Genomic DNA, 24,099 nt, shown 5'->3' on the forward strand with positions numbered 1-24,099 from the left:
AAAAATCAAGGTTTTTCTGTGCTCCCAGAAAAAAAAACCTAATATGAACCTTAATGTGAAGCTCAGAACTACACAGGAAAGCAGCACAGAATCTGAAAATTAGAAAAGATAAAACCTGAGGCATCGTTGCAGAACCTGAAAAATAGAAAAGCCAAAACCTGAGGCATCATTGCAGAATCTAAAAAACAGAAAAGCCAAAACCTGAGGCATCATTGCAGAATCTGAAAAATAGAAGAGCCAAAACCTGAGGCATCATTTCACTCCTGTAGAGGCTCAACAAGGCCTTTACCTTGTCGAGTCTCTATTGTAAATATTTCCTAATCATAAGGAAAAATATAATAACATAATATTAATATGAACATATAAATATATAAAAATATAATAATATTGCCTAATAATATTTCCTAATAATAGGTATTTAATAACTGACAAGTGGGGAGGTTGTCAGTCAGTCTGTGCCTTCCTCATCCCTGGAAGCGCCCAGGGTGAAGAGCCCTCAAAAACGAGCTTTACCTCCAACCCAGACAATTTATATATAACTATAATAAAATATAATAATATAATAATAAAATATAATAATATTTCCTAATGATATGTATTTAATAAGAGATAAGTGGGGAGGTTATCAGTCAATCTGTGCCTGCCTCACCCCTGTAAGTGCCCAGGTTGAAGAGCCCTCCAAAACGAGCTTTGCCTCCAACCCAGACAACTTATATGTTAATATAGAAAATATAATAATATTTCCTAATAATACCTAATAATAAATATAAAAAAATATAATAATAATACCTAATAACATGTATTTGATAACAGCCAAGTCTGGAGGTTATCAGTCAATCTGTGCCTGCCGCATCCCTGTAAGCACCCCGGTTGAAGAGCACTCAAAAACGAGCTTTGCCTCCAACCCAGACAACTTATATATAAAATATATTCATATTTCCTAACAATACCTAATAATAAATATATAAAAATATAATAATAATACCTAATAACATGTATTTAATAAGAGATAAGTGGGGAGATTATCAGTCAGTCTGTGCCTTCCTCATCCCTATAAGCTCTCTGGTTGAAGAGCCCTCAAAAAGGAGCTTTACCTCCAACCCAGACAATTTATATGTAAATATTATAATATAATATAATATAATAATATTTCCTAATAATACCTAATACTATGTATTTAATAAGAGATAAGTGGGGAGGTTATCAGTCAATCTGTGCCTGCCTCACCCCTGTAAGCGCCCCGGTTGAAGAGCCCTCCAAAACGAGCTTTACCTCCAGCCCAGACCACTTATATGTAAATATTATAATATAATATAATGTAATATAATAATAAAATATAATACTATTTCCTAATAGTGTGTATTTAATAAGAGATAAGTGGGAAGGTTTCCAGTCGATCTGTGCCCGCCTCATCCCTATAAGCTCCCCGGTTGAAGAGCCCTCCAAAACGAGCTTTGCCTCCAACCCAGACCACTTATAATAATATATAATAATATATAATAATATATAATAATACCTAATAACATGTATTTAATAAGAGATAAGTGGGGAGGTTTCCAGTCGATCTGTGCCCGCCTCACCTCTGTAAGCCCCCAGGCTGAAGAGCCCTCCAAAAGGAGCTTTGCCTCCAACCCAGAGAACTTATATATAAATATAGAAAATATAATAATATTTCCTAATAATACCTAATAATAAATATATAAAAATATAATAATAATACCTAATAACATGTATTTAATAAGAGATAAGTGGGGAGGTTTCCAGTCGATCTGTGCCCGCCTCACCCCTGTAAGCCCCCAGGCTGAGGAGCCCTCCAAAAGGAGCTTTCCCTCAGCCCATCCCACCCTCCAGCGACCCAGCAGTGCCTGAGCCCTGCTCTGACTCAGACCCTGCCCTGCCCTGCCCAGAGCGCTGTGGGAAGTGCCAGTTCGGTGCCATCTGCGAGGCGGAGAGCGGGCGCTGCGTGTGCCCCACCGAGTGCGTGCCCTCGGCGCAGCCCGTCTGCGGCACCGACGGCAACACCTACGGCAGCGAGTGCGAGCTGCACGTCCGAGCCTGCACCCAGCAGAAGAACATCCTGGTGGCTGCCCAGGGCCCCTGCAGTGAGTGCCACCGCGTGCCCTCCGTGCCCTCTGTGCCCCCCTTGGCGCCGATGCTCGCCCCACGGCGCTTGTGCCGCGCTCGCCCTGCCGGAGTGATTTTCCCTTTTACCTGGGGGGTAATTGGGTGTTTCCAGCAGCTTTGGTTTGGTTTCCCCCTCGCTGGAAGTGCCCCCCGTGTTGTTTGTCTGAGCCAAGTAGAGAAATTGGATTAATGTCCATGGGGCCAGGGCAGGAATTAGGCTAAAAATGTGTTAACAGGCAGCAGCAGAAGTGAGAGCAGGGCTGTGTGTGATCCTCTCCCTCCCCTCCCTCCCCTGGGGTCAATTCCTCTTTGTTCCTGCTTTCTTCCCCACTCCCCAGCCCGGGGAGCTGTCTGGGCTAATTTCTTAATGAATTAAAAGCCCTGCTCGGCTCCTCCATTATTAACAAAAGCTGCAGTGATGATTTGAGCCTCAATAAAACCTGTCCAGCTGGGCTGAGATTCCCCAAGAATTTGGGGGAGGACGGCTGAGGGCGGCAGCTGCCTCCTGGAATCAGTAATGAAATGAGATTTTTTTCCTCCAGAAAGAGCTGCTGGCAATCCAAAATACTCAGGGTGGGCACCCAGTTTGCACAGATTAAATAAGGAACGACAATAACAAATTAATAACGGATTAATAACGAATTTGTAACGGTGATGCCACCAGCTCTGTGACAAAACCCTGGCGGCCACGGGAGCCACTCGGGGTGGCTGATGTGTCCCTCCCTGTGCCCCAGGGTCGTGTGGCAGCTCCGTGTGCTCCTTTGGTAGCCGCTGTGTGGGTGGGCAGTGCCTGTGCCCGCGCTGCGAGCGCCAGCCCCCGGCCCCCGTCTGCGGCACCGACGGCGTCACCTACGACAGCCCCTGCCAGCTGCAGGTGGCCTCGTGCCAGCTGCAGAAGAGCATCGAGGTGGCCAGGATGGGACCCTGTGAGGACGGTAGGTTGGTCCTGCTTCTCCGTGGGGTGGGGGGAAAGGGGGGAAGGAGCGAGGGGAGGTTCTCTTGGTGTGCACTGAGACCCCAAACGCCTCAGAGCAGCGGGTTCTGTGCCAGCCATGCTTCCCTCACTGTCCCTCTGTGCCCTGTGAGACCCCAAACACCCCCAAAATACCAGGTCCTGTGCCAGCCATGCTTCCCTTGCTGTCCCTCTGTGCCCTGTGAGACCCCAAAAATCCCCCTGAGCAGTGGGTCCTGTGCCAGCCACGCTTTTCTGCTGCCCCTCTGTGCCCTGTGAGACCCCAAACCCCTCAGAGCAGCGGGTTCTGTGCCAGCCATGCTTCCCTCACTGTCCCTCTGTGCCCTGTGAGACCCCAAACCCCTCAGAGCAGCGGGTTCTGTGCCAGCCATGCTTCCCTCACTGTCCATCTGTGCCCTGTGAGACCCCAAACCCCTCAGAGCAGCGGGTCCTGTGCCAGCCATTCTTTCTCTGTGACCTGTGAGTCACCAAAGCCCCTAAAATAGCATGTCCTGTTCCAGCCACCCTTTTCTGGTGCCCTTCTGTGCCCTGTGAGACCCCAAAAACCCCTCAGAGCAATGGGTCCTGTGCCAGCCACGCTTTTCTGGTGCCACTCTGTGCCCTGTGAAACCCCAGACCCCTCAGAGCAGTGGGTCCTGCACCAGCCATGCTTCCCTCACTGTCCCTCTGTGCCCTGTGAGACCCCAAACCAGCAGGTCCTGTGCCAGCCATGCTTCTCTGCTGCCCCTCCTGCCCTGTGAGACCCCAAAACAGCAGGTCCTATGCCAACCATGCTTCTCTGGTGCCCCTCTGTGCCCTGTGAGACCCCAAAAATCCCCCAGAGCAGTGGGTCCTGTGCCAATCACGCTTCTCTGCTGCCCCTCCTGCCCTGTGAGACCCCAAAAACCCCTCAGAGCAGCAGATTCTGTGCCAGCCACACTTTTCTGCTGCCCCTCCTGCCCTGTGAGACCCCTCTGTGCCCTCTGAGACCCCAGTCCTGTGCCAGCCCCCTTCTAATTCCAGCCCCCATTCTGCTATCCCGTTTTTTTCCAATTCTATCCAAACTACTTTGGGCACTGCCAGGGATCCAGGGGCAACCACAGCTTCTCTGGGCACCCTGTGCCAGGGCCCGCCCGCCCTCACAGAAAGGAATTTTTTCCCCATATCCCACCTAAATTTCTTGGGTTTCAGCTGGAATCCATTCCCCCTTGTCCTACCTCTGCATCCTGTGTAAATTTTCCCTTTTTTCCCCCCTATTTCCCACCTAAAGTTTTCAGTTTGAAGCCAATCTCCCTTGTCCTGCCTCTGCATCCTGTGTAAATTTTCCCTTTTTTCCCCCCTATTTCCCACCTAAAGTTTTCAGTTTGAAGCCAATCTCCCTTGTCCTGTCTCTGCATCCTGTGTAAATTTTCCCCTTTTTTTCCCCCTATATCCCACCTAATTTTTCAGTTTTCAGTTTGAAGCCAATCTCCCTTGTCCTGCCTCTGCATCCTGTATAAATTTCCCCCTTTTTTTTCCCGTCTATCCCACCTAAATTTCCTGGTTTTCAGTTTGAAGCCATTCCCCCTTGTCCTGTCTCTGCATCCAATGTAAATTTTCCCTCTCCAGTGCCATCCCTGGCCCCTGGCAGGGGTTTGGGACTGGATGATTTTTAAGTTCCCTTCCAACCCATCCCATCCCACGGCTCTGTTCCCTCAGCAGAGCTCCGGGGAGGGTTTTGGGGTCAGCTCTGCCTTTCTTGGTGAGCCTAAAAATAAAGAACCTGCCGAGTTTTCCCACTCAGGGGAAAGCTGTGGGCTCCTGCTGGCACAGGGAGGGAGCTGAGGTTGCCTGGCACACGTCAGAGGCAGAGGGGAAAGGCAGAGCAGGGTGTTTGATCACAGCCCTGCTCGGGGGATTTCAGGTTGCTGTCCCTCCGCAGGCAGAGCCTGAATAATTCTGTGTGTGATGCCAGAGCCCAGCCTTTGATCACAGCATAAAAAGGGCCAGGTTCCCCTTCCCCCATCCCTTTTCCCCTTCCAGCAGCCTTTGAAATCAGCCACATCTCTGCTGCTGCTGCAGCTCATCCTGCACAGCTCCAGGGCCTTCAGTCCTCCCCCAGCCCCAAATCCCAGCCCTCCCCCAGCTCCACGTCACCCACAAGCTGCCTGTGCACACTTCGGGGTGTTAAATTGGGATTTTGGGTCCTGCACAACTGGGATTTAGGTTCCTGTATCACTGGGATTTAGATTTCTGTCTGTTTGGGATTTTGGGTCCTGCACAGTTGGGATTTAGATTTCTGCGTGTTTGGGATTTTCCATCTGGGATTTTTGTTCCTGTCTGTTTCGGATTTTAGTTCCTGAATAACTGGGATTTATGTTCCTGTATAACTGGGAATTTTGTTTCTCTTTATTGGGAATTTTGGGTCCTGCACAACTGGGATTTTGGGTCCTGCACAGTTGGGATTTTGGTTCCTGTGTAACTGGGATTTTGGTCCCTGTTTATTTGGGATTTAGGTTCCTGAATAACTGGGATTTTGGTTCCTGTATAACTGGGGATTTTGGCTCCTGTTTATTTGGGATTTTGGGTCCTGCACGGTTAGGATTTAGGTTCCTGGCTCAAAGCATGGAGTGGAACTGTCACCAAAGCGGGTGGCAGCTGGGTGACGTGGGGCTCCCGGTTTGGCTCCTGTGGGGGAGGAGGAGCTGGAGCCCCTCTGAGGTGGGACTGTCCATCCCCCTCTGTGTGGGGCAGGATTTTGGGGCTGAAAGGTGAAATCTGGGGTTTGGAGCTGTGCAGCTCTGGGCGTGTCCCCAAACCAGGACCGGGCTTTGTCCCCATCCCCTGAAATGTCACCGTGGCCATCCTTGTAGGAATGTGCCCTCTGTTGATGGAGTGACCAAATTATTCTTTGTCTGCTTAAAAAGGCAAAAAGCCCAGAAGTTTCTCTCCCCAATTTGGTAAAAAAACACCTCATAGGACCTTTGAGGTCACCTCAGACCTGGGGTTGTCAGGTTGGACAGAGGCCAAGAGGTCCCACCTAAGTAATTCACTAATAAAATAAAAGAACAAAGGAAATAATCATTTTTGTGGGGTGTTTTAGCAAAAGGAAGAACCTCTTAGCTGTAATTTACAGAGAAAAGCAGAGTTTTCTCCGTAAAGGCTTTGCTATTTTACCTTTTATTAAACCTTTTTCTATTTCCAACCTCCAAATCCATCCTCCTAATTTCATACCAAGTAGCAGAACCATCTCAGTTGTAACGAGCTCCTCCTGGAGCTCATCCAGGCAGGCCGAAAGCACAGCCCTTCTGTCGCTGTCCCCAGAGTGTGGCTCGGGGGGCTCTGGCTCGGGGGACGGCAGCGAGTGCGAGCAGGAGCGGTGCCGGCAGTTCGGGGGCTGGTGGGACGAGGACGCCGAGGACGAGCCCTGCGTGTGCGACTTCACCTGCGCGGCCGTGCCCCGCGGCCCGGTGAGCCCTGCCCCCTGCGCCCCCTCCCCGGCTGGCACGGCCGCGCCGCGGGCTGCCCTGAGCCGTGCCCTCGCCCCGCTGCTGGCAGGTGTGCGGCTCTGACGGCGTCACCTACGGCAGCGAGTGCGAGCTGAAGAAGACGCGGTGTGAGAAACGCCAGGAGCTCTTTGTCACCGGCCAGGGAGCCTGCAGGGGTGAGTCCCCGGGAGGCCACGCCCCCTCTGGGTGTGTCCCACGAGGCCACGCCCCCCCGGGTGTGTCCCACGAGGCCACGCCCCCTCCGGGTGTGTCCCGGGGAGCCCATGCCCCCTCTGGGTGTGTCCCACGAGGCCACGCCCCCTCTGGGTATGTCACTGCGTGTGTCCCTGGGGAGGCCACTCCCCCTTTGGGTGTGTCCCTGGGGAGGCCACTCCCCCTTTGGGTGTGTCCCTGGGGAGGCCACTCCCCCTTTGGGTGTGTCCCTGGGGAGGCCATGCCCGCTCTGGGTGTGTCCCTGGGGAGGCCACGCCCCCTCTGGGTGTGTCACTGGGTGTGTCCCCTGAGAAGGCCACTCCCCATCTGGGTGTGTCCCTGGGTGTGTCCCGGGTGTGTCCCTGGGTGTGTCCCCTGAGAAGGCCACTCCCCATCTGGGTGTGTCCCTGGGTGTGTCCCAGGTGTGTCCCTGGGTGTGTCCCTGGGGAGGCCACTCCCCCCTCTGGGTGTGTCCCCTGGGGAGGCCACTCCCCCCTGCTGTCTATGTCCCCAGCCGTGTCCCTGGTGTCCTTTCCCTGGGGATGAGCAGGAATTGCTCTCAGGGGCCACTCCCCTAAAAAGTCCCTGTGCTCTGCTGTCCCCTGTCCCCATGCCGGCTCCCAGCACCTCCAGGAGGGTTTGTGGCAGTGCTGCCACATCCCGGGTGCCAAGGTGACCCTTGTGTCCCCGTGTCCCCCCTGCAGGCCTGGCCACCACCCCGCCGCCGCTGCTGGTGGTGCACTGCAGCCAGACCGTGTACGGCTGCTGCCCCGACAACGTCACCCTGGCGCTGGGCGTGGGAGCAGCCGGCTGTCCCAGTGAGTGCCACCTCTGGGGACACCAGGGGACCCTCGGGGGGCCGGAGGGGCAGCTGGAGGGGGGAGTTGGGGTCCTGTCCCCGGGAGATGAAGCTGGACGCTCCCCAGCTGTAGGACTGTGGAATATTCAAGCTGGAAAAGCTCTCCTGAGTTGCAGCTCTGTCACCACAGAGTCCTGTCCCCAAGTGCCACGTGCACGGGGTTGTGAGCATTTCCAGGGGTGGTGATTCCATCGCTTCCCTGCACAGCCCATTCCAAACCTGACCACTCTTCCAGGGAGCAAATCTTCCCAAATCTCCAACCTGACCCTCCCCTGGTGCAGCTTTTCCTCTGCTCCTGTCCCCTGGGAGAAGGGACTGACCCCTCCTGCCCCACTGCTGGTGATCCTCCCGTCCTTCCAAAATCCCTGAGCCAGCTCCCAGGCCTCGATCCCTTGGGAATGCAGGAGGGCAGGGGGCTGGAGGGGACACTTTGGATGTCCCCAGAGGCGTCTCCAGGGCCTTGGTGCCTTCACCCCATTGCTGGGCTCGGGGACTTCCACCTGCCTGAGTGACAGGAATATTCCATGGGGGGAAATTGTCACCTGGGGACCTTCCAGAGGCCCGGTGACAGCTGGGTGACCCCCTGTGCAGGGAGCTGAGCTGGCCTGGGGCTCATTAATATTTATTCACTAATTATCCGAGCCAGCAGGAGCGTTTTGAAAGGCTCTCAACAGCTGAGGCTGTGGCTGCCTGATGGGGGGAACATCAGCCCGTGGAGACTCTGGGGGGGTAATGCTGAGCAGGGAGTGCTGGAAAATGGGGGAAAACAGCTGGAAAATGGGGGAAAACAGCTGGATAATGGGGGGAAACAGCTGGATAATGGGGGAAATACAGCTGGATAATGGGGGGAAATACAGCTGGATAATGGGGGGGAAACAGCTGGATAATGGAGGGAAAAACAGCTGGATATAGGGGAGAAAACCAGCTGCATATAGGGAAGAAAACCAGCTGGATAATGGAGGGAAAACCAGCTGGATATAGGGGAGAAAACCAGCTGCATATAGGGAAGAAAACCAGCTGGATATAGGGGGAAAAACCAGCTGGATAATGGGGGAAAGCAGACGGATAATGGGGGAAACACAGCTGGAAGATGGGAAAGGCTGCAGGAGCTGCGGGGGTGTTGCCCAGGGGTTGCTCCAGGGGACAGGAGCATTTCCATTGTTCTGGCAGTGATGGTTTTGGATTTTCTGATGGAAATCCTGCCCCACCATCCATGGACCCAGATGCCACCAGTCTGTGTCCCACGAATGTCCCACCCGTGTCCCACCCGTGTCCCACATGTGTCCCTCACCACTCAAGGAGCAGCTTGAAGCCCTGGCCAGGTTTATCCATGGACATTCCCTTTCCCTGCTCCTGGAATGTCCTCACCCCCTCCTGCTGATCCCCAGGTGCCCCTTCCTGTCCCTTTGTGCCCCTTCCTGTCCCTTCCTGTCCCTTTCCCGCTGGGACAAGGACAGCATCTGGCTGTCTGTCTATCTTTGGCTGCCTTCCCTCCATCAAGCTGCTGCTTAATGAATTAATAATCACCCTCTAATAGCTTCCTTCCCCTTTGATGCTAATGAGAGACGAGCTCTTGCTGACAGCGCCTTCAGCCCGGGGGCTGATGGAGGAGGGTGGCACAGGGTGGCACGGGTGACACGGGTGTCCCCTGCTGTCCCTGCCCTCAGGCACGTGCCAGTGCAACCCGTACGGCTCCTACGGTGGCTCCTGTGACCCGGGCACGGGCCAGTGCTCCTGCAAGCCCGGCGTGGGCGGCCTCAAGTGCGACCGCTGCGAGCCCGGCTTCTGGAACTTCCGCGGCATCGTCACCGACGGCCGGAGCGGCTGCACGCGTGAGTGACCGCCAGCGAGGGGACTGGGGTGTCACCCGTCAGTGACAGAGAGAGGGGACACCCCCTGAGTGACCACCACGGGGAGGGGACAGTGACCAGGGGACAGGGGTGCCACCCAGCAGTGACAGTGAGAGAGGGGACACCCCCTGAGTGACCGCCACGGGGAGGGGACAGTGACCAGGGACAGGGGTGCCACCCAGCAGTGGCTGGCACAGAGAGAGGGGACACCCCCTGAGTGACCGCCAGCAAGGGGACAGTGACCAGGGACAGGGGTGCCACCCAGCAGTGGCTGGCACAGAGAGAGGGGACACCCCCTGAGTGACTGCCACAGGGAGGGGCAGTGCCCAGGGTGCCACCCAGCAGTGACAGAGAGAGAGGGGACAGTGCCCGAGGGGGACAGGGATGGGGTACCCCTGAGGGACAGCGAGGGGACACTGCCCATGGGTGGGACACTTCCCTGAGTGACACGGATGGCACATCACCACCCCCATTCCCACATGGTGCCAGGCCCCCCTTTCCCACCCTATAACTGCATTTCCCCATTCCCACCCCATATCTGTGTTCTTTCCCCCGTTCCCACCCCATATCTGTGTTCTTCCCCCTTCCCCACCCCATATCTGTGTTCTTTCCCCCGTTCCCACCCCATATCTGTGTTCTTCCCCCTTCCCCACCCCATATCTGTGTTCTTTCCCCCGTTCCCACCCCATATCTGTGTTCTTCCCCCTTCCCCACCCCATATCTGTGTTCTTTCCCTATTACCACCCCATAACTCTGTTATTCCCCCATCCCCACCCCATGGCTATGTTCCTGCCCTGTTCCCACCCCATAACTCTGTTTTTTCCCCCATCCCCACCCCATAATTCTGTTATTCCCCCATCCCCACCCCATAACTCTGTTATTCCCCCATTCCCACCCCATAACTCCGTTATTCCCCCGTCCCCACCCCGTGGCTGTTCTGCCCCGTTGCCACCCCGTTCCCCCGTGACCCGTGTCCCGTTGGCAGCGTGTCACTGTGACCCCGTGGGCTCGGTGCGGGATGACTGCGAGCAGATGTCGGGGCTGTGCTCCTGCAGGACGGGCATCACGGGCATGAAGTGCACCCAGTGCCCCGACGGCAGCACGCTGGGCACCGCGGGCTGCCACAAGGGTGAGGGGCCTGCGTGCCTGGCCTTGGGGCCTGCTCCTTTGGGGTTTGAGTCCTGCTTATTTGGGATTTGGGTCCTGCTTGTTAGGGGTTTGGATCCTGCTTATTTGGGGTTTGGGGCCTGCTCCTTTGGGGTTTGGTCCTGGTTATTTGGGGTTTTGGGTCTTGGTTATTTGGGGTTTGGGTCCTGCTCCTTTGGGGTTTTGGGTCCTGCTCCTTTGGGGTTTGGGTCCTGCTCCTTTGGGGTTTGGGTCCTGCTTGTTTGGGGTTTGGGTCCTGTTTATTTGGGAGTTTGAGTCTTGGTTATTTGGGGTTTTGGGTCCTGCTTGTTAGGGGTTTGGGTCCTGTTTATTTGGGGTTTGGTTCCTATTTTTTTGGGTCCTATTTATGTGGGTTTTGGGTCCTGCAGCACTAGGGTTTGGGGTCCTGTTTATTTGGGGTTTGGGTCCTGTTTATCTGGGGGTTTAGGTCTTGGTTATTTGTGTTTTGGGTCCTGCAGCACTGGGGTTTGGGTCCTGGTTATTTGGGGGTTTTGGGTCCTGTTTATTTGGGGTTTGGGTCTTGGTTATTTGGGGGTTTTGGGTCCTGTTTATTTGGGGTTTGGATCTTGGTTATTTGGGGTTTGGCTCCTGTCTATTTGGGATTTTGGCTCCCGTCTATTTGGGATTTTGGCTCCCGTCTATTTGGGATTTTGGCTGCTGCCTGTTTGGGATTTTGGCTCCTGTCTATTTGGGATTTTGGCTGCTGCCTGTTTGGGATTTTGGCTCCTGTCTATTTGGGATTTTGGCTGCTGCCTGTTTGGGATTTTGGCTCCTGCTAACCAGGATGTTTTCCCGGCTCCCTGTCGCCCTGCCCAGACCCCTCAGCCCCCAGGTCCTGCGAGGAGCTGAGCTGTGACTTCGGGGCCTCGTGCGTGGAGCTGAACGGCTTCGCCCACTGCGAGTGCCCGTCCCCGCTGTGCCCCGAGGCCAACACCACCAAGGTCTGGGGACACCTGGGGGGCTCGGGGGCATCGGGTGGGCCACAAAACCCTGCTGGGCAAGGGGGACACACCGGTCACAGATGTCCCCTGGCACCCCTGCCCGCCCTGGTCCCTCTGTGCCCCAGAGGAGCCCCCCAAAATCGCTGCCAGGGTTCAGGGCCCTCTTGGTGTCACGGGGAGGGGCCCAGGGGTGCAGCTCCGGTGTCCCCTGTGTCCCCAGGTGTGTGGCTCTGATGGTGTCACCTACGGGGACCAGTGCCAGCTGCGGACCATCGCCTGCAGGCAGGGCCAGCACATCACAGTCAAGCACGTGGGGCAGTGCCATGGTGAGTGTCCCCGGGCAGTGCCATGCCCAGTGTCACTGTGACAATGCCACTGAGTGTCCCTGGGCAGTGCCATGCCCAGTGTCCCTGGGGCAGTGCCATTGAGTGTCCCCTGGGCAGTGCCATGCCCAGTGTCACTGTGACAATGCCACTGAGTGTCCCTGGGCAGTGCCATGCCCAGTGTCCCTGGGGCAGTGCCATTGAGTGTCCCCTGGGCAGTGCCATGCTCAGTGTCACTGTGACAGTGCCATTGAGTGTCCCCAGGACAGTACCACACTGAGTGTCCCCAGGACAGTGCCATGCTCAGTGTCCCCAGGGCAGTGCCATTGAGTGTCCCCTGGGCAGTGCCATGCCCAGTGTCCCTGGGGCAGTGCCATTGAGTGTCCCCTGGGCAGGCGCCGCCCACCGAGCGAGGCCACCCCGCCACCAGGCGTGTGACAACAGCCAGGCCGGCCACCACGGCCTGGGCCACCCCCGGCGTGCCCAGGGCCACCGTCCGCCCGCTGGTCACCGTGCCCGTGGTGGCGGGCACCAGCCAGCCGGGCTACGGCGAGTCCGGCAGCGCCGAGGGCAGTGGGGACCAGGACATGGGCACCAGCGGGGACCAGGAGTCCAGCGGGGCGGGATCTGCCGGTGAGTGACACCCTGGGCTCCGCGGTGGCACTCGGTGTCCCCTGGGCAGTGCCACAGTGAATGCTCCCCGAGCAGTGCCACGCTGAATGTCCCCAGCCCACTGAGTGTCCCCAGGGCAGTGCCATGCTCAGTGTCACTGTGACAGTGCCATTGAGTGTCCCCAGGACAGTACCACACTGAGTGTCCCCAGGACAGTGCCATGCTCAGTGTCCCCAGGGCAGTGCCATGCCCAGTGACCCTGGGGCAGTGCCATTGAGTGTCCCCAGGCTGGTGCCACCCCCGTATCCTGAGGCTGGCCCTGCCACCCCGTGAGACCCCCCCTGTCACATCACCTCCCCTTCCCGGGCTTTGTCACCCCCCTCCCAGTGCCACCCCTGCTCACGTGCCCTGTCTGCTGCCCCGCAGAGTCCATCACGCTGTCGAGCCCCCCGGTGCCCCCCACGCCGCTGCCCACGCTGCCCCCGGAGCGGCTCCTGCTGCCCGCGCCCCCCGCGCCCACCGCGGCCGCAAGCGCCGCGCCAGCGCCGCCCACCGAACCACTCTGGCTAAACACAGAGCTCCAGCCTTCCCTTTGGTGCTGGCTCCAGCCACCCTGCGTGTCCCCACAAGCGGGCGGGTGCCACGCAGGGGTGTCACTGCCGGGTGTCCCCTGCTGTCCCCAGGCGAGGAGGAGCTGGCCGAGGCCCAGGTGACATCCACGCCTGCCATCGAGAGGGCCACGTGCTACAACAGCGCCCTGGGCTGCTGCGCCGACGGCAAAACCGCCATGGCCGACAGCGAGGGCAGCAACTGCCCCGGTGAGCTGGGGCTGCTTTGGGATCCCTTCGGGGTCAGGAGTTTGGGAACTCTCAGGGGGAGAGGAGACAGAACTGCCCCGGTGAGCTGGGCTGGGGTTTGGGGTCCCTCTGGGGCCAGGATGGGGGTCTCACGGGGGGAGAGGGGACAGAACTGCCCCAGTGAGCCTGGGGCTGGGGCTGGGGGGCCTTGGGGTCAGGAGAGGGGGTCTCACAGGGGGAGAGGGGACAGAACTGCCCCAGTGAGCCTGGGGCTGGGGCTGGGGGGCCTTGGGGTCAGGAGAGGGGGTCTCACAGGGGGAGAGGGGACAGAACTGCCCCAGTGGATTTGGGGCTGGATTGGGGTCAGGACTTTGGGATCTTTCAAGGGGAATGACACAGAACTGCCCCAGTGAGCCTGGGGCTGGTTTGGGATCCCTTTGGGGTCAGGAGTTTGGGAACTCTCAGGGTGGGAGGACACAGAACTGCCCAGCTGGATTTGGGGCTGGTTTGGGGCCAGGAGTTTGGGATCTCTCAAAGGGGATGACACAGAACTGCCCAGCTGGATTTGGGGCTGGTTTGGGGCCAGGAGTTTGGGATCTCTCAAAGGGGATGACACAGAATTGCCCAGCTGGATTTGGGGCTGGTTTGGGGCCAGGAGTTTGGGATCTCTCAAAGGGGATGACACAGAATTGCCCAGCTGGATTTGGGGCTGGTTTGGCGTCTATTTGAGGTCAGGAGTTTGGGATCTCTCAGGGTTAGTGACACAGAACTGCCCAGCCAGATTTGGGACTGGTTTGGGATCCCTTTGGGGTCAGGAATTAGGATCTCTCAAGGGCGATGACACACAGAACTGCCCAGGTGGATTTGGGGCTGAAGGAAGATTTGGGATCTTCCTGGGGGTGTTTGCTGCTCCCTGACCCAGCTGGGATCTCTCCTCCTTCCCACAGTGTGAGGAAGCACAGCCCCATCTCTGCTGGCAGAATATCCTTGTTGTCCTGAAAATTGTTCCTCAGGGGCCACGTCCCAGATTTTTCCTCACTTAGATCCTTCCTTGTTCCTTGGGGTTTCCAGTGGGACATCCCCTTTGCCTCTGGGAAAACAGCACTTTCCCTTTTCACCCATAAAGGGTTAAAAGTCCTGTGTGAAGGGAAAGGGAGAAGGAGAGGGAAAAGGAGAAGGGAAAAGGAGAAGGGAAAAGGGAAAGGGAGAGGGAAAGCAGAAAAGGAAGAGAGAAAAGGAGAGGGAAAAGGGGAAGGAAAAGGGAGAGGGAAAAGGAGAAGGGAAAGGGAGAGGGAAAGGGGAAGGAAAAGGGAGAGGGAAAAGGAGAAGGGAGAAGGGAAAGGGAGAGGGAAAGCAGAAAAGGAAAAGAGAAAGGGAAAGAGGAAAGGGGAAGGAAAAGGAAAAAGGAGAGAGAAAAGGAGAAGGGAAAAGGAAGCGGGAAAGGGAAAATGGAAAGAGAGAGAGAAGGGGAAAAGGAAAAAGGAGAGGGGAAAATGGAAAGGAAAAGGAAGCTCCTGTGTGGCTCCCCCAGCAGGATCTCTCCATCCTCTGCATCCCCAGGGCAGGATCCAGCACTGGCATTCCCGCTGTTCCAGGGAATGTTCCAGGTGGTTGGCAGGGCTGTGGTTGCCCTGTGCCAGCTGTCCCCTCGGCCCCAGCCCGGGTGGCCCCGCTGTGCCCCCGCGGGTGCCCCGGGCCGTGGCGTGTCCTCTAACGTGTCTCTCTTGTCACCCAGCGGAGCAGGGGGGCTGCTCTCCGGGCCGGAGCTCGCAGGAACCCGTCTGGTAAAAGCTGCCATCTCCAGCCTGGTCCTTGCCATCTGCTCCAGCACTAACCCTCCATGGCTGTGCCCGTCCCATCCCCACTAACCCGGCACTGGCACTACCCCCACACTGCCATCCCCCTCTGGCAGGGACTGCGGCGCTCCCTCGCCGCCCCTGCCCAGCTCAAGGCCTTTGTCTTGTGCTCCCTCGTCCCGCAGCCACCAAGGTGTTCCAAGGAGTGCTGATCCTGGAGGAGGTGGAGGGCCAGGAGCTGTTCTACACCCCGGAGATGGCCGACCCCAAATCCGAGCTCTTCGGGGAGACGGCGCGGAGCATCGAGAGCGCGGTGAGCTCCGTGCCCGGGGCACAGCTGGCACCACAGGGACCCTGCTGCTGCCCTCAGGCTGCCCTGGAACGGGGTCAAGGAATAAAGAGGGATTTATTAAAATCCTCAATGGATCCCCCTTGGGCCTACAACCAAGATGAGCCCAAAATGGTCCCAAAATGGACGATGGTTCCCTGTCCCACATGATTTATGGATCCTGCTCTTGCCTTGGCCCTAAAGAACAGCTGGAATTGTTTATGGATCCCATTCTTCCCTTGGCCCTAAAGAACAGCTGGAATTGTCACAGAACATCCCTGTCCCACTGTGTTTGTGGATCCCATTCTTCCCTTTGGCCCTAAAGAACAGCTGGAATTGTTTATGGAGCCTGTTCTACCCCCTAAAGAACAGCTGGATTTGTCACAGAACATCCCTGTCCCACTGTGTTTGTGGATCCCATTCTTCCCTTGGCCCTAAAGAACCGCTGGAATTGTTTATGGAGCCTGTTCTACCCCCTAAAGAACAGCTGGATTTGTCACAGAACATCCCTGTCCCACTGTGTTTGTGGATCCCATTCTTCCCTTGGCCCTAAAGAACCGCTGGAATTGTTTATGGAGCCTGTTCTACCCCCTAAAGAACAGCTGGATTTGTCACAGAACATCCCTGTCCCACTGTGTTTGTGGATCCCATTCTTCCCTTGGCCCTAAAGAACCGCTGGAATTGTTTATGGAGCCTGTTCTACCCCCTAAAGAACAGCTGGATTTGTCACAGAACATCCCTGTCCCACTGTGTTTGTGGATCCCATTCTTCCCTTGGCCCTAAAGAACCGCTGGAATTGTTTATGGAGCCTGTTCTACCCCCTAAAGAACAGCTGGATTTGTCACAGAACATCCCTGTCCCACTGTGTTTGTGGATCCCATTCTTCCCTTGGCCCTAAAGAACCGCTGGAATTGTTTATGGAGCCTGTTCTACCCCCTAAAGAACAGCTGGATTTGTCACAGAACATCCCTGTCCCACTGTGTTTGTGGATCCCATTCTTCCCTTGGCCCTAAAGAACCGCTGGAATTGTTTATGGAGCCTGTTCTACCCCCTAAAGAACAGCTGGATTTGTCACAGAACATCCCTGTCCCACTGTGTTTGTGGATCCCATTCTTCCCTTGGCCCTAAAGAACCGCTGGAATTGTTTATGGAGCCTGTTCTACCCCCTAAAGAACAGCTGGAAGTTTATGGATCCTGTTGTACCCCCTAAAGAGCAGCTGGAATTGTCCCCTGTCCCCTCCCTGTCACTGCCTTACAAAGGCTAGGAAGCAATTCCAAGCCTGGATCCTTCCCTGGCAGCATCCCCGTGCCAGGATCTCCCTGTTAACCCTTTCCTTCCCCAGCTGGACGAGCTGTTCCGAGGTTCTGATGTCAGGAAGGATTTCAGGAGCATCCGCGTGCGGGACCTGGGCCAGAGCAGCGCCGTCAGGGTCATCGTGGAGGCCCACTTTGACCCAGGTGGGGCCACTCCCGCCATTCCCAGCAGGAATTCTGGCTGGGAAAGCCCTCGGGGAGGAGAGGGAAAGAACCATCCCAAAATTCACTGGGGTTGGCTCTTTTATCCTGCAAAATTTCCGTGTGAGGGGAGCCGGGAGGGGCTGCACGCTGAGGGAGCTGGAAGGGTTTTCCTTGGGAAAGGAGGGTTAATTTCCTTGGGAAAGGAGGGTTAATTTCCTTGGGAAAGGAGGGTTAATTTCCTTGGGAAAGGAGGGTTAATTTCCTTGGGAAAGGAGGGTTAATTTCCTTGGGAAAGGAGGGTTAATTTCCTTGGGAAAGGAGGGTTAATTTCCTTGGGAAAGAAGGAATATTTTCATTGAGGAAGAAGGATTATTTTTCTTGGGAAAGAAGGTTTAATTTTCCTTGGGAAAGGAGGATTATTTTCCTTGGGAATGGAGGGATTATTTTCCTTGGAAAGGAGAGTTATTTTCCTTGAGAATAGAGGTTTATTTTCTTTGGGAAGGAGTTTTATTTTCCTTGGGAAGGAGTATTATTTTCCTTGGGAAAGGAGGGTTAGTTTCATTGGGAAAGAAGAATTATTTCCTTGGGAAGGAGAATTATTTTCCTTGGGAAGGAGAATTATTTTCCTTGGGAAGGAGAATTATTTTCCTTGGAAAGGAGAATTATTTTCCTTGGGAAGGAGAATTATTTTCCTTGGGAAGGAGAATTATTTTCCTTGGAAAGGAGGATTATTTCCTTGGAAAGGAGGATTATTTCCTTGGAAAGGAGGATTATTTCCTTGGCAAAGGAGGATTATTTCCTTGGCAAAGAGGATTATTTCCTTGGGGAAGGAGGGATTTGGGGAGGTCATGGGAGGGCAGTTCTGTTGAATTCTCCTGTTGCTTCCCTCCTTTGCCCTCCTGGCCGGCTGCAGCCACGTCCTGCACGGCTGCTGATGTCCAGGGGGCTCTGCTGAAGCAGCTCCGAGCTGCCAAGAGAAAAACCATCCTGGTGAAGCAGCCCCAGCAGGAGCACATCAAATTCATGGATTTTGGTGAGTGCCCCTCGCTTGCTTTGGGGCTTCAGGATGCCAGGGGGGCTCTGCTGGTCTTGGCAACCCTTTAAAACCTTCCCTGGGTGGGTCTGGAGGAATCCCAACCTCCAAACATTTTTGGGAGGGACTTAAAAAGGGTCTGGACATGGGCAGGGATCTTCCAGAGGGTGCTTGGACACTTCCAGGATGGGGCAGCCTCAGCTTCTCTGGGAAATCCCTTCCAGGGCTTCCCCGTGAACCAGCAAAGGGTTAAAATCCCCCTTTTCCGTGGGATGTGGCCAGTGCCACCCCTGGGGTGTGGCCTGCAAAGGGATCCTGGGATTCAGGGGTGCTGGCCAGTCTGGGACAGCTTCTGCTCCACCCATGCACTGCCAGCATCCCAAAAAAACCCCAATTTTTGTGCACTTTGAGGCCTCTTGGGTTGCAAATTTCTGCTCTATGGCCATGCTGGCTGCTCCTCTCATAACCCAGACCTAACCCTAAAACTAACCTATACCTGACCCTAAAACAAACCCATACCTGACCCTAAAACTAACCTACACCTGACCCTAAACCTAACCCATGCCTGACCCTAAAACTAACCTACACCTGACCCTAAACCTAACCCTAACCCACACGTGGTCCTAAACCTAACCCACACTTGACCCTAAACCTAACCTACACCTGACTCTAAACTTAACCCATACCTAACCCTCAACCTAACCCACACTTGACCCTAAACCTAACCCTAAAACTCACCCACACCTGACCCTAAAACTAACCCATACCTAACCCTAAACCTAACCCACATCTGACCCTAAAACTAACACACACTTGACCCTAACCCTAACCTACACCTGACCCTAAAGCTAATCCTAACTTTAACCCATACCTAACCCTAAACCTAACCCACACTTTTCCCTAAAACTAACCTACACCTGACCCTAAACCTAACCCATACCTGACCCTAAACCTAACCTACATTTGTCCCTAAACCTAACCCATACCTAACCCATACCTAACCCTAAAACTAACCCACACCTGACCCTAAACCCAACCCACACCTGACCCCAGCCTCGCCCCTCAGCTGCCCCCAAATCCCCAGCTCCCCCATCCCCAGGTGACCCCAAATCCCCAGCTCCCCCATCCCCAGGTGACCCCAAATCCCCAGCTCCCCCATCCCCAGGTGACCCCGTCCCCGCTGTGTTCCAGACTGGATCCCCCGGCTCTTCACCACCACCGTCACCACCACCACGGCCACCACCATGGCACCGGGCACCACCCGCAGGGTGCCCGCGCCCACCGCGGCCCCGGGGCAGCAGGGCGAGCCCGGGGGCAGCCCCGGCCCCGTGCTGGGCACCCTCAGGAGCCCTGGCAGCACCCCCAGGAGCCCTGGCAGCACCCCCAGGAGCCCTGGCAGCACCAGGAGCCCTGGCAGCACCAGGAGCCCTGGCAGCAGCAGCAGCAGCAGGAGGAAGCCCACCCCGCTGCCCCCTGGCACCGCGCCCGCCCCGCGGCCCTGCCAGTCCCAGCCCTGCCTGCACGGTGGCACCTGCCAGGACGACGGGCACAACTTCAGCTGCAGCTGCCCCGCGGGCAGAGGAGGGGCTGTGTGTGAGAAATGTAGGTGGTGCTGAGAGAAAAGTCACCGGTTTTGGGTCTTGGAAATGGCTTCGTGCCTCGTGGCGTGGGTAGGATGCCACCCCCGCTGTGCCAGGTTGGATTTGGGCACTTCCAGAGATGGGAAACAGCTAAAAAAACACTAAACAGATTTAAAACACCCACTATAAACAGTTAAAAATCATTATAAACAGCTAAAAAATCATGAAACAACTAAAAACCCACTATAAACAGATAAAAACCACTATAAACAGATAAAAACCCAATGAACAGCTTAAAAAACTCACAAAGAAGCTAAAAAACCCCACTATAAACAGGTAAAAACCACTATAAACAGCTAAAAAACCACTGTAAACAGCTCAAAACCACCACAGCAGTGGTGACAGAGGGACAGGGGACAGGTGCCAGCCAACCCCACATCAGCCCTGGCAGGCTCGGTGCCACCGGCTGTGCCAGCTCTGCCCCAGCAGCTTGGGCAGGTACAAGAGGTTGTAAATTGAGCAGGAGCAGCTCCTCCCTGGCTCCACCCTGATCCCAGAGGGGTTGGGAGCTGCTGCTTCGTTGTCCCAGCTGGTGGCAGTGCCCCCAGTGCCCCCCAGTGCCCCCCAGTGCCCCCCAGTGCCCCCCAGGACAGGGGTGCTGCTGCTCGTCTCCCGGCCTGGCAGCACTGGCAGCTGCCCCTGGCACTTTGGGGTCACCCTGGGGGGGCTCATTCCCAAAAAGCTTTGTCCCTGGAGCTCTCCAGGGTGCGCGTGTCCAGCCCTGCTGCTTCGAGGGGATTTGAGCTCCCAAATCCCGTGGGAAATGTCGGTGGGGGTCCGGGTTGGTTTGGTGGGATTTGGAGTCCCAGATCACCCCAAGGGAGGCACAGCAAAGTTGCCCTTTTTGTGAACCCAAACTGAATAGAAGTTGCCTTTTTTCACCATTTTTTTCCTTTTCCTTTTCCTTTTTTCCTTTTCCTTTTCCTTTTCCTTTTCCTTTTCCTTTTCCTTTTCCTTTTCCTTTTCCTTTTCCTTTTCCTTTTCCTTTTCCTTTTCCTTTTCCTTTTCCTTTTCCTTTCTTTATCCCCCCATTCTTCACCCCCACTTTTCCTCCCCTTTTCCTCCTCTTTTCTTCCTCCATTCTCCCCCCTTCTTCCCCCCCATTTTTCCCCCCTATTTTCCCCCTTTTCCTCCCCTTTTCCTCCTCTTTTCTTCCTCCATTCTCCCCCCTTCTTCCCCCCCATTTTTCCCCCCTATTTTCCCCCTTTTCCTCCCCTTTTCCTCCTCTTTTCTTCCTCCATTCTCCCCCCTTCTTCCCCCCCATTTTTCCCCCCTATTTTCCCCCTTTTCCTCCCCTTTTCCTCCTCTTTTCTTCCTCCATTCTCCCCCCTTCTTCCCCCCCATTTTTCCCCCCTATTTTCCCCCTTTTCCTCCCCTTTTCCTCCTCTTTTCTTCCTCCATTCTCCCCCCTTCTTCCCCCCCATTTTTCCCCCCTATTTTCCCCCTTTTCCTCCCCTTTTCCTCCTCTTTTCTTCCTCCATTCTCCCCCCTTCTTCCCCCCCATTTTTCCCCCCTATTTTCCCCCTTTTCCTCCCCTTTTCCTCCTCTTTTCTTCCTCCATTCTCCCCCCTTCTTCCCCCCCATTTTTCCCCCCTATTTTCCCCCCTTTTCTTCCCCCCTCTTCCTCCATTCTCCCTCCATTCTTCCCATTTTCCTCCCTGTTCTCCCCCATTTCCCCCCATTTTCCCCCCTATTTTCCCCCCATTTCCTCCCCTTTCCTTCCCCCCTCTTCCTCCATTCTTCCCCCTCTCTTCCCCCGTTCTTCCTCTGTTCTCCCTCCATTCTTCCCATTTTTCCTCCCTGTTCTCCCCCATTTTTCCCCCCTATTTCCCCCCTTTTCCTCCCCTTTCCCTCTCCTTTTCTTCCCCCTCTCTCCCCCCATTTCCCCCATTTCCCCCTTTCCCAGCCCCAGCCTCCAGCCCGTGGGAGGCGGCGTTCGGGGGCCGCTCGGTGCTGGCGCTGCGCACGCTGCGCGCGTACCACACGCTGCGCATCGCGCTGGAGTTCCGCGCGCTGGAGCCCAGCGGGCTGCTGCTCTACAACGCGCAGCGCCACGGCAAGGACTTCATCTCGCTGGCGCTGCGGGCCGGCTTCGCGCAGCTCAGGTGGGCCGGGCTTCTGTCCTAAAGGGGGCTTCTGTCCTAAAACAGGGGGGTTCTGTCCTAAAACAGGGGGTTCTGTCCTAAAACAGGGAGTTCTGTCCTAAAGGGGGTTCTGTCCTAAAACGGGGGTTCTGTCCTAAAACAGGGCGTTCTGTCCTAAAGGGGGGTTCAGTCCTAAATGGGGGTTCTGTCCTAAAACAGGGGGTTCAGTCCTAAAATGGGGGGTTCAGTCCTATAAGGGGGGTTCCGTCCTAAAACAGGGGGTTCTACCCTAAAACAGGGGGTTCAGTCCTAAAACGGGGGTTCAGTCCTAAATGGGGGTTCTGTCCTAAAACAGGGGGTTCAGTCCTAAAACAGGGGGTTCAGTCCTAAAAGGGGGGTTCTGTCCTAAAAGGGGGGTTCAGTCCTAAAACAGGGGGTTCTGTCCTAAAACGGGGGTTCAGTCCTAAAAGGGTGGGTTCAGTCCTAAAACAAGGGGTTCCATCCTAAAACGGGGGTTCTGTCCTAAAAGGCCTCCAAGTGGACAAAAATTGGGATTTTTTTGGGTTTTGGAAGGGTGTGGTTGGAATACTGAGGGAGCTTGTTCCCAATTTTCAGCGAAGTGAACTCACTTTGGGTTTTGAAAAGCTCCCAAGTGTGGGGTTGAGGGTTTTTTGGCAGGTTGGGTTTTTTTGGCAGGTTGAGGTTTTTTGGCAGGTTAGGGTTTTTTTGGCAGGTTGGGTTTTTTTGGCAGGTTGAGGGTTTTTGAGAGATCTTTTTTAGGGATTTTTTTTTTTTTGGACTGGGATGGAAATGCAGAGAGGGGGAAAACGGGGAAGGGAGGAAAGAGGCAGAGCGGCTTCGTTTGTATTCCAGAATGCAAGGGAGGGCTTTGGGATGAGGGGAGAGGGAGGGAGGGAGGGAGGGAGGGGAAGGAGACAGGAGGAGGGAGAGAGAGAGGGGGAGAGAAGGAGGGAAAGACGAAGGGAGGGGAGAGGGAAGGAGAGAGGGAGAGGAGGAAGGGGAAGAAAGAGAGAAGGAGGGAGGGAGTGGAAGGAGCTGAGAAGGAGGGATGGAAAAAGGGAGGGAGGGAAGGGAAGTAGGGAGGGAGAGAAGGAAAGAGAGGGAGAGAAGGAAGAAGGGAGGGAGGGAGTGGAAGGAGATAAGAGAAGGAGGGAGGGAGAGAAGAGGAGAGAAGGAGGGAAAGATGATGGGAGGGGAGAGGGAAGGAGGGAGGGGGGAGTGGAAGGAGCCAGGAAGAGAAGGAGGGATGGAGAGAGGGAGGGAAGGGAAAAAAGAGGGAGGGAGGAACAGGGAGGGAGGGAGGGAAGGCTCCCCCCGTGCTCGCAGTGCCAGTCACGCTGGCACTCCCCGCTGGCACCCGGGGCACCGACCCTCCCCCCCGGCAGGTTTGACACGGGCTCTGGCACGGGCACCGTCACCAGCCGCGTGCGGGTGGCGCCGGGGCGCTGGCACCGGCTGCTGGTGACGCGGAACCGGCGCACGGGCACGCTGGCCGTGGACGGGGAGCCCCCCGTGAGCGGGCACAGCCCCCCGGGCACCGACGGGCTCAACCTGGACACCGAGCTCTTCATCGGGGGCGTGCCCGACGAGCACGCCGCACTGTGAGTGGGCACCACGGGCAGCGGGGTGGCACTGGGAGGGTGGCACTGGGCTTGGAGGGTGGCACTGTGAGTGGAGCATGGGGACCAGGGGGTTGGCACTGCCCCTGGGAGGGTGGCACTGCCCCATGAGGGGGCACTGGCTCCGTAAGGGTGACACTGTAAGGGTGGCACTGCCCCTTGAATGTGGCAGTGCCCATGGGAGGGTGGCACTCCCCTTGTGGGGGTGGCAGTGGGCTTGTGAGGGTGGCACTGCCCCATGAGGGTGGCACTGGCCCTGTGAGTGTGGCAGTGCCCCATGACTGTGCCTGTGGCAGTGCCCCATGAGTGTGCCATCATCCCTGTGAGTGTGGCACTGTCCCTGTGAGTGTGGCACCGTCCCTGTGAGTGTGGCACTGTCCCTGTGAGTGTGCCACCGTCCCTGTGAGTGTGGCAGTGCCGCTGCCCCCTGGCAGTGCCAACCCCGCGCCCTCTCCCATCCCCGCCGTGCCCCCCGTGCCCCCGGGTGACAAGCCCGCCTGGCACCGTGCCCGCAGGGCGGCCGAGCGCACGGGTGCCAGCGGCGGCCTGCGGGGCTGCGTGCGGGCGCTGGCCATCAACAACCGCGGGCACGAGCTGCGCCAGGGCGCCGGCGACGTGCTGTACGCCAGCGGCGTGGGCGAGTGCGGCACCGAGCCGTGCCAGCCCAGCCCCTGCCACCACGGGGGCACCTGCCACGCCCAGGACCTCGGCATGTTCCAGTGCCAGTGCCCCGAGGCCTACACGGGTACGGCGGGCACCGCGGGGGGATGAGGGGGGTGTGGGGTGGGCACCGGGGGGGTTTTTGGGGTACAGGG

The 24,099-nt window shown here is 56.3% G+C and overlaps 1 protein-coding gene across 1 annotated transcript in view; it reads left to right on the forward strand.

Annotated features, from left to right (window-relative positions):
- The window catches only part of AGRN (agrin), a 90,832-nt gene that overhangs the window by 51,090 nt on the left and 15,643 nt on the right, over positions 1 to 24,099 (forward strand). Inside the window, 18 exon segments of the mRNA XM_039727581.1 lie at positions 1,908 to 2,102; positions 2,859 to 3,059; positions 6,380 to 6,525; positions 6,614 to 6,719; positions 7,461 to 7,574; positions 9,283 to 9,447; positions 10,451 to 10,594; positions 11,449 to 11,573; positions 11,794 to 11,916; positions 12,166 to 12,529; positions 13,192 to 13,326; positions 15,287 to 15,414; positions 16,773 to 16,887; positions 17,801 to 17,920; positions 19,112 to 19,522; positions 21,467 to 21,665; positions 23,051 to 23,266; positions 23,800 to 24,029. Of these exon segments, the coding sequence (XP_039583515.1) occupies positions 1,908 to 2,102; positions 2,859 to 3,059; positions 6,380 to 6,525; positions 6,614 to 6,719; positions 7,461 to 7,574; positions 9,283 to 9,447; positions 10,451 to 10,594; positions 11,449 to 11,573; positions 11,794 to 11,916; positions 12,166 to 12,529; positions 13,192 to 13,326; positions 15,287 to 15,414; positions 16,773 to 16,887; positions 17,801 to 17,920; positions 19,112 to 19,522; positions 21,467 to 21,665; positions 23,051 to 23,266; positions 23,800 to 24,029 (3,237 nt within the window).

The sequence above is a fragment of the Passer montanus genome, unplaced genomic scaffold, assembly GCF_014805655.1.
Source record: "Passer montanus isolate IOZ18808 unplaced genomic scaffold, ASM1480565v1 scaffold62, whole genome shotgun sequence".
NCBI lineage: Eukaryota > Metazoa > Chordata > Aves > Passeriformes > Passeridae > Passer > Passer montanus.